Source organism: Pogona vitticeps, chromosome 2 (genome assembly GCF_051106095.1).
Source record: "Pogona vitticeps strain Pit_001003342236 chromosome 2, PviZW2.1, whole genome shotgun sequence".
Lineage (NCBI taxonomy): Eukaryota > Metazoa > Chordata > Lepidosauria > Squamata > Agamidae > Pogona > Pogona vitticeps.
The window spans coordinates 11369398-11382787 of NC_135784.1; the positions used below are offsets into that span (position 1 = coordinate 11369398).

At 47.9% G+C, this 13390-nt stretch overlaps 2 protein-coding genes across 7 annotated transcripts in view; both read right to left on the reverse strand.

Annotated features, from left to right (window-relative positions):
- Positions 1 to 13390, reverse strand: part of LOC110071056 (uncharacterized) — a 157237-nt gene that overhangs the window by 113525 nt on the left and 30322 nt on the right. For 3 of the 6 annotated variants that reach the window (XM_078387598.1, XM_078387614.1, XM_078387613.1), the window contains exons 1-2: positions 10035 to 10151; positions 9502 to 9693 (exon numbers count right to left, since the gene is read on the reverse strand). The exons of 1 other annotated variant lie outside the window; for it this stretch is intronic. The gene's annotated coding sequence lies outside the window, so the exon portion shown is untranslated. Of the gene's footprint in view, positions 1 to 8004; positions 8249 to 9501; positions 9694 to 10034; positions 10152 to 13390 lie in introns of those variants that run through there. 2 more of the 6 variants (XM_078387596.1, XM_078387599.1) reach the window with 1 other exon arrangement.
- LOC140703738 (uncharacterized) overlaps positions 2856 to 13390 on the reverse strand; it is a 120967-nt gene continuing 110432 nt past the window's right edge. The window contains exon 7 of the mRNA XM_078387990.1: positions 2856 to 5093. Within this exon, the coding sequence (XP_078244116.1) occupies positions 4121 to 5093 (973 nt within the window). The 3' untranslated portion in view covers positions 2856 to 4120. The remainder of the gene's footprint in view (positions 5094 to 13390) is intronic.

Sequence of the window (13390 nt, forward strand, 5' to 3'; positions counted from 1 at the left end):
AAGAATTGGAGGTTGTTCATGACTTTGTGTACCTTGGCTCAATGATCTCTCCCTGGATAAATCCATTGGCAAAGCAGCTACCATGTTCTTTAGACCAGGGATCATCTACCCCCAGTCTGCAGCCCAGTTCTGGTCTGTGGGTTTGCTGGAACTGGGCTGTGGACACAGATCTCTGCCCCCCCTGCATGGAGGGGCCATGTTGCACTTGCTGGTGGGCGTGTGGCCTTCATGCTAACACTTCTCTCAGTGCCCCTTGCAGGAGAGCAGCGTCCCTTCCCTGCGGGGAAGCCACTGAGGGGCAACCAGCATGGACATGGAGCTGGCTGCTCCCTGGAGAGGGAAGGTGGGGAGCAAGAGAGCAAAGAAGCAAAGCCATGCGTCGGTGCAAAGCTCCATTCACGCACTCCGCCCCTGCCCTTGCCTACCTCTGTCCTCCTTCATCTGTAAGAAGACGGGACGTGGAACTACTTGCGGGAGGGGGGAGCGGGAGAGACAGCAATAGCCAAAGCCAGAAGGGGGGAGAGAGATGGAGCTACTTTGCAACTCAGGTCTCTGCAAAGTTTTAGGCCCTGCTCCTGATGGACAATGCTCCTGCTCATCCTCCAGGCCTTGAGAAAGACTTATTAGAGAAGTTCAGCTTCATTCAAATCATGTTCCTGCCGCCTAATATCACCCCGGTACTCCAGCCAATGGATCAGCAGGTGAGTCCAATTTCAAGAAACGGTACACCAGGCGCTGCTTTGAGGTGACCGATTGCACCAACCTCACCCTGCATGAATTCTGGAGGGACCACTTCGACACTGTCAGCTGCTTGAAGTTCATCACCATAGCCTGGGACGGGACCAGACGGAGAAATCTTAATTCTGTTTGGCGCAACCTGCGGCCAGACTGTGCGGCAACAAGTGACTCTGATGCTTCTGCGCCTCCACCAGTGATGGAGGACATTGTTGCCTTGGGGACATCTGTGAACTGGTGGAGGGCCATGACTGGGAGCTATCCACCCAGGAGCTGGTCGAACTGCAGGCAGAGGCTACGGAGGAGCAGGCCTCCTTGGAAAGGGGAAAAGAGCCAGGCGAGGAACAGCTGCCCACCACTAAACTGAAGCTGTTCTTACAACAGTGGCAAAACGTGCAGACTCAAGCACAGCGGTACCACCCGGACAAGGCTCTGGCACATGACCTTTGAAACACATATGACGAAAGGATCATGTCCCCTTTCAGAGGGATGCTGAAAAAGAGGCAGAAGCAGCTAACCATGGAGAGGTTCCTCACGAAGAGACCAAGACAGGAAGAGGAACCTGCTGCTTCTACCAGTGGTGCCCAGTTGCCTTCTTCCTCCTGTTCATCATCCTAGAAGCCTTGAGGTCAAGCCTTAAAGCCTTCTCCCAGTTGACCATTGTTCAGGCCATCGCCAGAGAGAACTTCTGCAGCTCTGGGAAAGTCAAACACTGCTTCTGTGATGTGGAGACAGCTCTGTCTGCCTCCAGTTTCCTGACTTAAAACACAGGTCCTGATGGTTTAGAGACTTCAGCCTCGCTTGTTCATAATAAATTGTGAAATGTAAAAAGTTTCTGTACTGTTGGTTTCTGTATGTTTACATGCCTTGAAAATGCACTTTCTGAAGAGCTTTGCACAATCCAAGGACTGTTCGTGACTGTTTCTGTTCACTTTGAGTGAAGGCAGATATTCCTGCCTCATTTTTGCTGATTTTTAAATGTTTTTCTATGATGTTTAAAAAGGTAAAGTTTTGTGATTGAAATTTTTGAAATCACCTGCACAATATGTATGGCTTTAAAGAGCACTTAATAAATCCTTTGTAAACCAATTGTGACATTTATTCTGACTTTTTTGCCCATAGGAACACATTAATTAGTCTTCAGTGCATTCCTATGGGAAAACACATTTCACAAGACGAATTTTTCGCAAGATGACATTAACCACAGAATGAATTAAATTTGTCTTGCGAGGCACCCCTGTATTCCCGTGTAGGTTTTTTGATGTATCCTTAAGTTTCTGCTCAGACTGAAGCTGTTCCCACATTCTTTGCATTTCAAAGTTTTCCCCTTTGTATGAGATCTTGGATGAATAGAAAGATGACTGATTTTATGAAAGGTCCTCCTACATTCTTTGTATTTCTATCGCCTCTCTCCGGTATGACGTCTTTGATATCTACAGGTCATAACTTTGTTAGGATATCAGACTCCGCATGAACCCTAAAATTTACAGACCTCCGAGGCAAGGAGATTCTACAATTCATTGATGTTGAAAAAAGGTGATTCCCACAATGAAACCAGACTGTGGGGGGTTCGGTATTCTCAGACATCTAGAGATGTGCGGTTTCTCCTGTGGGTTCCAATAAACACAACTGCCAAAAGCCCTGAGATGTTGGTCCATCTCCCAGTTTTTCTCTTCAGCTACCTTGCCTCTCTCCTCCCTGAACTTTCTCCTCCACTTTCTCACCCCTTTCTCCCCCCAATATGAGGTTTTTCCATTCTTACTTCTCACCGACTCCTTTCTACCTCTTAGTGACGTATCATCAAGTTGTCCCACAGTTTGCCATCAGATAGACAACCAGTGACAAGGTGTTCAAAGCTCATCTGTGTAGCTCTTAAGAAGTCTTTTAGTTGCTGCAATGATTTCAGGCAATTCCAAAACTTGTTAACTCTGTACAAGTTCATTGATTTACATCATTTCTAGATTCCATACTTAAATATACTAAATCTCCCCCCCCCCAAAAAAGGGATGAGGAAAAATTGTACGTACATATCTTCAAATCCAAATATCATAGTTATGCAAAAACTGCAGGCTTACTTAAAATACAATCTTGCACCTTGTAAAAAGAAGCAGGAATTTAAATTTAGATAATAGGGAAAATTTAAGGTGTATTTTAATCTAAAATACAAACATATTAAAAAAACTGGATCTCATAATCTAGAAAGACAGAGAATACATCTTCAGAACACTTCAAAGTTCCTAAGAATACAATGATCAGAAGTAAAAACCCTTATCATTTACAATGAAAGACATTTTAAAAACCTTAAGCTTTAAAACTAAATATATACAAATTAAAAATCACTAATTAGTTCCATGTCTGTTGTTAACAAACAGAAAATTTTGTTCTCAGGTAGCCATGTGTAAAATCTTTTGCTGGCTTTCACTGCCTCACAATTATCTTTCCGCTCTTCCAAGGACATTCACCCGGCATCATTTCCATCGTATGTTGTACTCCATGAAACCAAATATCTATGGTTCTCTGTTCCTTTCTAATAACACTTTGGGTGAGATCTCTCCCAATATTTATATCCCTTTGTTCTGCCTGAGTCAGAAAAAACAAACTTTCTCAAGGCTTGGATTTCCCAGACTCTGAAAAGCTCAGAAGTTGAGGATCAAAGGACTTGGTCACCTCCGACCCAGTGCAGTCCAGGGCCCGAAGAGAGCAGAGATTGAAAAACCAAAATTTCCACTCTTCCAACAGTTCCTGCCATTACAAAGCAGTGTACTCTCTGAAACACCTCGTTCTTCATAAATAATAAGGAACATGTACTTTTCTTCATAAAAAATTTTCAGAATGCAAATTCATTGGTGCCCTTTTAAAACTCAATTACTATTATTAATTTTGAGGGCAAAGCCATCTAAAGCAAATGACAGCTTCTCTCTCTTCACTACTTGCTTTTTTTATCAGTTAGCCTTAGAACATCCATCCTTTTCTCTTTTCATATTCATTTTGTAAAAGCTTCTACTACACACTATATGCTTATAATCATTTTTAGCACAAGGATCCACGTCTATTTCACGGTATCTCCCTGTTAGTTTAAGATAGAAGTAAAACACATCACAAGTGGCACTTCAAAATGCACTCCATTTTTTATCCTTTGCATTATCTCAGCATTTGGATGCTTATTCTTTACAATGGAAACCAGCACAAAACTCAATGAGCTCCTTATGCCTTTTTAACTTATCAGGAGCTCCAACTAAAGCTTTTTCCACATTCTATGCATTTATGTGGCTTCTCCCCAGTGTGAGTCCTTTGATGTAACCTAAGCTCATAACTGGTAGTCCAGATAGGCGGGGTATAAATCAAATAAATAATAATAATAATAATATAATAATAATAACTCAGACTAAAGCGTTTTATGTGGTTTCTCCCCAGTGTGAGTTCTTTTATGTGATTTAAGGACATCACTGCGACTAAAGCTCTTTCCACATTCCATGCATTTATGTGGTTTCTCCCCAGTGTGTGTCCTTTGATGTAACCTAAGCTTACCACTGTGACTGAAGCTCTTTCCACATTCTATGCATTTATATGGCTTCTCCCCAGTGTGAGTCCTTTGATGTAACCTAAGTTTACCACTCTCACTAAACCTCTTTCCACATTCTATGCATGCATGTGGTTTCTCCCCAGTGTGTGTTTTTTCATGTTTCCTGAGGTCACCACTGTTACTAAAGCTCTTTCCACAGTCTATGCATTTATATGGTTTCTCCCCAGTGTGAATCCTTTGATGTAACCTAAGGTAAAAAGTGTAACAAAAGCTCTTTCCACATTCCATGCATTTATGTGGTTTCTCCCCAGTGTGAGTTCTTTCATGTGACCTAAGATGACCACTGTCCCTAAAGCTCTTTCCACATTCCATGCATTTATATGGTTTCTCCCCAGTGTGAGTCCTTTGATGTAACCTAAGGGTACCACTCAGACTGAAGCTCTTTCCACATTCCATGCATTTATGTGGTTTCTCCCCAGTGTGAGTTCTTTCATGTGACCTAAGATGACTACTCAGACTGAAGCTCTTTCCACATTCCATGCATTGATATGGTTTCTCCCCAGTGTGAGTTTTTTCATGCTTCCTGAGGTCACTACTGTTACTAAAGCTCTTTCCACATTCCATGCATTTATATGGCTTCTCCCCAGTGTGAGTCCTTTGATGTAACCTAAGGTTACCACTTTGACTAAAGCTCTTTCCACATTCCATGCATTTATGTGGCTTCTCCCCAGTGTGAGTCCTTTGATGTAACCTAAGGTTACCACTTTGACTAAAGCTCTTTCCACATTCCATGCATTTATATGGCTTCTCCCCAGTGTGAGTCCTTTCGTGTGATCTAAGATGACCACTGTGACTGAAGCTCTTTCCACATTCCATACATGGATACCGTTCCTCCCCTGCATGAGTTATTTCATTTCTACTGAGGTGACATGCTTTTATGTGCTTTCTCCCCTGTGTTACTTCTTTCATTTGATGTCCATTCCTACCCACTTGCAATTTAAATTCTCCATTTTCTTGCTTCAATATGAGTTCCTTCCCAGGATGCCCCAAGTGTTGCTGGGAAATTCCTCTTCTCCTGGTCATCATCTGGTAGATTAGAAAAAGAAGCAAAGCAACCATGTCAGAAATCTGCAGGGCGAAGGAAAGACCCATTCCGTCTCTGCCTGGGTCACAGAAGAGGAAGGAAAGACCGTCCATGTGCTTGCAATCTCAGGATTGGACTAATGTAATACACTCCACGTGCGGCTGTCTTTCACATTGATGTGGAAGCTTCATATGATACAGAATGCCGTGTCCAGACTTCTCGCCGGGGTGAGAAAACATCAGCATATTTTCCCCACTCTGGCTGCCTTGCATTGGCTGCTTGTTTGTTTCCACATTTATTTCAAAGTGTAAATGAAAGCCCTAAATGATTTTGATGTACTCGAATCCCCCGTTCTAGCTAGGAAGGGCGGCTGTCATCACCTAATTATTTTCCCCATTTTGAAGTACGTTATTACTATTATTTTTTTATTTTATTATAATGTTTTAATTTTATCTATTATTGTTAGCCACCCAGAGTAGACTTTAGTCTAGATGGACAGGGTATAAATTTAATAAATATTTGGTAGAGCAGATTTGCAGCCTTCCTTTCATCAATGGGGTACAGCTCTATTCTGAGAAGTCTATTTTGACTGTATTTTTATTCACCTATTAAAATGCCTTTTAAATGAAAATGTGGGAGGGAAAACTGCAGATCACTTAGCGATTATGCAAGGCGGTCATGACTCAAAAAAATTTTGGAAACAGTGTTCTACATGCTTCTTACAGAACAATCACCATTATCAGCAATTATAATCAGTGGGGAAAGGATAAAATGAACTGGAATAAACCTGAGATGACCTTGTTTAATTAGAATAAGGAGGAAAAATACTATTGCTATGTATGCTACAATAAAGAGGAATAAATGTTACTAGAAATTAAAAGATTATAAAAAGCTAAATTTTGAGAAGCTGAAATTAGAAATTAAAAATAAATTAAATCATTATAGGAAGCTCGGCCATCACACTTTGGTAGAATTTTTTCATCTATAATGACTGTACCGATGATTTTATCTGTCTGGAAAAATTCCTGTCCATCCTGAAATCCCCTCTCCTTAAGTGCCTCTGTCCATGGAATTGTAACCAATAATTCCCAAAATTTACAAAAATTGGCTTTCTTGAAATCCAGAATGCATGTGTGATTACACTTCACTTCCCCTTCCCACTGTGTAACGAATTCCAAGACAGCATGGTCACTCCCACCTACGGCTCCCATCACTTCATCCTCATTAACTAGGTCCTCCCTGTTGGCGAAGATGAGATCTGAAAAAGCTGTTCCCTTGTTGCCTCTTCCACTTTCTGGACCATGAAATTCTCTGCACGGCCAGAAAGGAATTTGTTGAACCTTGTGCTCTTGGCATAGTTTAACAGCCAACATATATCGGGATAGTTGAAATCTGCCATTACTACTGCATCTTTCCCTGTTTAATGTGTGGCCATCTGCTCCAGGAAGGCTTGAGACTATCTTTGCATGGACCAAACAGTGACAATTGCATTCAGGCAGGGAAGTTAGCAGATTATTTAAGAGGGAAGGGGATTGGACCATGGGCACTTTCTGGTTCTCCATTGACAGCGTTGAGTCCAGAAGAAAGCCCAGCGTGTGTTGGGAACCACACAAACCACAGACATCAGGGGCTCCCATTTGGAAGACCCCGGTCTTGTTTGGGTTCAGCCTTAGTCTATTGTCCCTTTATCTTCCCACTAAAGGAGAAGGCGGGAACAGAAATGACGTTATCTCTTAATCAATTATCCTAAGCGTCCAAATGAGAGGTGGATGGTGCAAAGCAAAATCCCCCAGTCACGATTGTCTGTTCAGGGGGAAGAAGAAGGGAGCCTTGAAGGGGAACCCCTACACCCCAAATCAAGATGGCCAAGGTTTGGCTTTTATCAACAGGACCTGTCCTTGGTGAGCATGGGGTTGGGGTGAGCAGGATCGAGATTTCTTCTAAGAAAACCCTACACCTAAATAAGATGAAAGAAAACCAGACCCCCAAACACCACCACTTTGCAAATGTTCAAAGAAGAAGTGTGGTGTCGTGGATGGAGTACCAGAAGGCACCTCTTGAAATCTCACTTACCTTGCAAATGTTGGAAGGATCTGGGATTTGATTCTTCGGTTTTGGCCCTAAAAACAGCAAAGACAACTCACCTCAGCCTCGACCCGGCCTAGGAGAAAAGAAAATGGTCAGGCTGGAGGCTTCATGGATAAAGCAAATAAAAAATGTTTCCTTGCGGGATGTGCCTTCGTCATGTTGCTTTTGAACGAGGTCACATCCCCATCACTCTTTCTCTTCTTCAGGCAGCAGAACAAGAGGAAGAGAAAGGGAGCCAACAAAGAAACCACAGGAAGGAAGGAAGGAAGGAAGTAGCATCTATTGCTGGGCTCTGAGATAAAAGCTCCCCATCCCAGTGAGGTGGGGGCAACAGCAGGGCACCAGAGAGCAACAGGACCTGCGATGAAAGCAGCAGCAAACAACAGTGTATTTTCCCCACTATATATACAAAATATTTTTACCCCACTTTTCTCCTTTAAAATGGCCCAAGGCAGTTTATGTAAAATTTTAAAACACAAAATCAACATCTAGAAAACACCAGAGCCTGTGTGATGTAGTGGACTCACAGTTGAACTAGGCCCTCTGTTCTCAGGGGAGCATTTATTTTTGTCACCTCAAGGATCCCAACACAGGGGGCGTCTCCAAAGGGGCTCCTCGGCCTCCGTGCCAAGGGCCGTGTGTCGTGGTGTTGCCAACCCAAGATGGGCAGAGTTCAGGTCTCAGGACTTTTCTGGCGTGTTGTCTTCCAACCCCCAACCTTGCTTAGACTTTGTTTTTCCTTTGAGCTCACTGCCAACCTCACAGGAGCTGGGAAAGGTGGCAACCGAGGGAGGGGTTCTTGGTGTGAACTGCCCCTGCTGTAAAAGAAAGCAGTTTATGATCACTTTCTCTGGAACGGACCCTTCAGAGCCATTCACTCCGCAAAAGACCTGCCTGGAGAGGGAATGCCCCAGAAGGAGAGGCTGGGTTGCCTTCCGGTCCTTCTTTCCTCTTGCCCTCCATGTGGAAATGACCGGAGCTCCTTCGGCCTGTTTCCAAAGCCCCTTTTGCTGCACCTCATGGAGAGCCAAGAAGTGGAGGCAGGAGGGCGAATCCCTAGGAACGAGAGGCAGGTCTTTTGCACAGCCGATGGCCCTGAATTGTCCCTTCAGGACCCAAAGACCAGAACAGTTTTTTCCTTGTGGGAAGAACAAATTTCAAGAGAAGACCCTTCCAGGGGAGATCTCCCTTTCGGCCTCCACTACCAAACATCCCAGGGAGGAAAATCCACCACCTTCTCTCTCCTGCCTGCCTTTTGGAAAAAGTTCAGACGCAACACAAGGAAGCCACCAAGGGAGACGAGTCGTCCTGCAGTTGATCCTCAGCTCAGGGTCTGGTCTTGAGATGCATTGGATTTGTGTGTGTGTGTGTGTGTGTGTGTGTGTGTGTGTGTGTGTGTGTGTGTGTGAGAGAGAGAGAGAGAGAGAGAGAGAGAAACACAGAGTGTGTTGAAAAGAGCAAGACGTCTGGCAGACGTTCCCCCTAGTAAGCCCCACTTCTCCTGCTCGCCCTCCCCAATTCCTCCCCCTCCCGCCTGCCCCCCTTCACCGCCCCCTTGGCCTCTCCTGCCCCACCTGGGACGTTGGCCCTTTAAGGGAGGGAAAGAGGGTGTCCTAAGTCATTACAGGGAGGCTGGGGGGGGGGAGATGGGAGGCAAGTTTTTTTCTCTCTCGTTCCTTTGTTTCCATCCACCGGATGCTCCTCGCAGGATTCAGGGGAAGGCAGGGGCTCCTTAACCCCCCTCCACACACACACTTACACAAACACACACGGGCACTGGATGAAGCCCTAGGGCCTTGCAGGGGTGTGTGGTCTTCCTGCTCCTGTGGGGGGGGGGGCGAAATCTGGGCCCCAGAGATCCTCTCTCCCCTTTGAATTCCTCTCTCCTCCCCCCCCCCCAAGAGACCCAGAGGAAAAGACTACCTTGCACGAAGGTTGAGCAAGACAAAACACAACGGGGCACCCCCCTCCCCCGAGACTCTCGGGGATCTCGATATAATCTCCCTCCCCTGAAAATCTCACCGCCGCCCACACACACACCCCCGACCTGCCCCCCCAATCCAGCGCCCACCTCCGTCCAGGTCCCGATCCGGGAGGCGCCCCAAAAGCCCCGCTTCTCTCCTCCAGGCGCCTTTCTTGGGCCGAAGGGGAAGAGGCAGGCGCTGCAGGATCCCCGCCTCTTCCGGCTCCCGTTCAAATGGCGTCCAAGGGGAGGGGCTCTTCCTTCGCCTTCGTAGCTCTACGTTCCTCACCCTTCCCCCTCCTACAGGAACGGGGGGAGGGGCCGCAGGAGAGAAGAGAAATGACGTCACATCAGCTTCTTCGATCATCTGCCTGAACAGCAGGACCCATGGATCTCCTTGTGAGGGGATCTCTCTCCCCCCCCCCGGCATCCCCAAAGAGGAGACTCGGAAGGAAAGGGGTGCCATTTGGGAGACCACAAAAGGGGGGGAGGGAGGGAGAGGGGAGCGCGTGCCTTTTTTGCCAATCCGGAGGGAAAGGAGAAGAGCCCCCCTCCCTCCCCTTTGAAGAGAGAATTGCCCCTTTGTTTGAACTACTCGCTGCCCCCCCCCGCAATATTTTGCAAACCCCCCCATGGCTCACCTCCTTGCAGGTCCTGAGGCGGGAAACTCCCGAGGAGACCCCCTTCAGCACGCGCCCTCCCCGGCGACCATAGAGACGGGAGGGGACAGACGGTGCCTCCCACCGCTTCCGCTTTGGAGAAAGGCGGGGAAAAGGGGGAGGAGCTCCTCTCCTCTTTCGTAGCTCTAGGTTCCCCCCCCTCCAACCCCCCCCAAAGGGTTTCATGAATGAATGGAGGGGGGGGCGGCGGAGGAGGAGGAGGAAGAGAGGGGGGAACCTGCAGAAAGGAAAATGGGGGGTCTGTCTCTCTGTGGGGGGGGTTATAAGGAAGAGGTCACCCCCCCTCCGATTTTCTTCTCAGGGGGAGAGACTAACTCTCTAGGAGGAGGTCCGAGGAACTTGGGAGCTCTTTGGATCCTTTGCTTTTTCTCCTTTAAACACAAGGACCCGCCCTTTGCAACCCAGAGCAGAAGATCTTTTTATAAGGAGGCCTTTTGGTATAAAAAGCTCGGGTTGTGGGTTTTGGTTTTTTTTTAATCGCAAAAGGATGAGATTCTGCAGGTTTGGCTAGTGTGCCTATGTTGTGCGTCTTCCTTCCTTCCTTCCTTCCTTTCCCACTCACTAAATTATCCAAGCAGCTGTTGAAAATAAGAACAGGAGGACGTCTATGCCTGGAAGTTGATATTTTGTAATTTAAAGCAGGATCACAATGTCTCTCACAATAGTGGGGCAAGGCAGGGATACTTGCTGTCCTTATTTGGGCACATTAATGAGAATTAATGAATTATCTGGAAAAAGACCCTAATGTTGGGAAAAGTTGAAGGCCGCAGGAAAAGAGGAAGGTCACACAGGAGATGGATTGACTCCTTAAAAGGGAGTCAAGCAGAGGCTCGAGTCTGCCAGAGCTGAGTGGGGCTGTTGAGGACAGAGAGAGCATTTTCGGAGGTCACCCGTCCGGAGGGTCCCCATAAGTCAGAGGTGACGTGCCCCATAACAAAGACCCTGTGAGGAAAGGTCAGGAGGAAAAAGCAGCCATCAACCGTCACAAAACATCTGGATGAATCAAAAGGGCTTAAAACCCTTTCCCAGACCTGAGAGGGCTGCGAATAAAGAGTGGAGAGCTTTGGGAGGCCATACGATCATCGGGGGTCCTGAAGTGAACAGCAACCTAACAGCCATTAACAACCACTGTAAAAAATACAACAATAACAGTAAGGGAGTGTGAGTTACTTTTGTCCATTTCACACCCCTCCCGGCCGTTGCCCCTTGCTTTGGGGAGAAGGGCCAAAAAATAAAGGGGAGAATCAAATCATTTCAATACACCCAGAAAGCCGGAATGGCTGCACAGCTGAGTGCTTTGGGTCTGTGGCTGAGGAGACAGAGGTTGCGAGTTCAATTCCCCCATTGTGCCTCCTCGACGGGGGGGGGGGGGGCTGCATGATCCAGAGGGTCGCTTCCAGCCCTGCCGTTTTAAGATGATTATACAAGCTGAGCTCACAATCCCGGGCGTGTGGGATGAGGGGAGTCAGACCCACAAACACACCCTCAAATAATAAACATGTGGCTGGAATATTACTCTGGATGTACAACCATGTCAAATGGGGGTTTGAGAAGAGAATTTGAACCCAGGTCTCTGGAGTCTGTGGGACAACAATCAGAAAGTGGAGTGGGTAGAGACTTCCCTGTCCTGCATCCTCTCCCCCCTTGAATGCGGCTTTTCTTCCGTCTCCCACCTGGCAAAAAGAGGGAACACTGGTGAGTGGCCACCTGGTTGGGGGGAGGTCCTGAATTGGAGAGGATTTGGAAGGGGGAGGTTTATGGGTGGCCATGAAGGAGCAAGGGCCCCCCACATCAGGGTCAGCCCCTCTCCTTCCCCCCCACCGCACAGGAGAAGCCCTCCCTGCCTCCACCTCCCTCCTCTCTCCTTGCGCCTGAGGGAGGGCAAGGCACATTTTGGCCCCTGGCTGTGCTCAAGGGGGAGCCTTCAGAGACGTCCTCTCAAATTGGGGTGTGTGGGGGGTCAGGGGGGTTACAAAGGGCCTCCCTTTCATCGGATAAAATTCTGCCATGTGTCACCGAAGCTGCTGTTGGCCTTCTCAACACCCAGCGCGGTTTTGGCAACGTTGGTGGCCCTGATCCGTCTCCTCCTTCTGGCTTCTCCCCTCTCATGCCAATTAGGGCCGGACCCCAGCCCTTCCATTGCCCTCTGAAGGGGGGGTATCCCTAAAAGGGGGAGTGGTTTTGGACCCCTCGGCATCCATCCTGCCGCTTCCATGCCTTCTGCTCTTGGGAGGTCAAGGGGCACCGCCCCCCATGGGGGGCCCTCGGTGGGATGGGCCCCCATGAAGGTTGGCCTGGGGTTGGGGAGCAGCGAGGGTGGTGGCTTTAGATTTGAATCCAGGCCCTGCTGGCCTCTGGTCCCAGGGGGGCTGGTGTGGCACTCCCTCCCTCCTCCTCCTCCATATTCCATTGACGCAAGACGTTGCAGGAAGGGCATGCTGAAACAAGTGGCGGTCTTGGAGCAGAGGGCAAGTAGCAGGAACCATCATCATCCTCATCATCCTCACCCTGCAGGCCTCGCCGTCCCGGTCCCTGACAAAACGCCTCCAGGAGTCTGGCCCCGCAAAGCTTGGCTGGGCTCAATCCACAGAGCGTCTGAGATACACACACACCCGGTTCCTGCAGCCCCTCCTGTCTCTCCCCCCAAGACATTTCATAGCAGTTCCCCCCCCCAGCCACGATGGCGCCAGTTGACTTTGAGAAGCTCACCTGGAAACGGTCACTCTCCCCCCCCTCAAAGGGATAGGAAGCCTGGTCAAGGAGATAGAATTCCTATAGACTATAGCAACCCCCCCTCCCCAACCCTCCGAGGGACATTGGTGCTGGACCAAGTACCCAGGCAGACACAACTGGGAGAGGGGGACACTACCCTCCTCTCCCACCCAGGTCAGCACCCCCATCCAGAATTACATCATGGATGAGGGCTGTCTTATTTTGCATTCATCAGCAGCACTGTGTGGCTGGAGAGTTTGCTGATATGGTTACCTGATATCATCTAGTCGGGGGTAGGACTAGAAGAGCCACTGTAATGTGCTCTATGTGGGGCTGCCTTTGAAGCTGTTGCAGAAACTCCAGGTGGTGCAGAATGCAGCGGCCAGATTACTTAGTGGAGTGAAAAAATACCAACACATTTCGCCCACTCTGGCCACACTGCATTGGCTGCCCATTCGGTTCTGCATTGACTTCAAAGTGATGATGCTTACGTACAAAGCCCTAAATGGTTTAGGGCCTGGATATGGTTTAGCGCCTACTCCCACCTAGATCTACTGTGTCACTCGTGCGAGTCAGGAGATGAGGCTGAGGAGCCTAACGCCGAG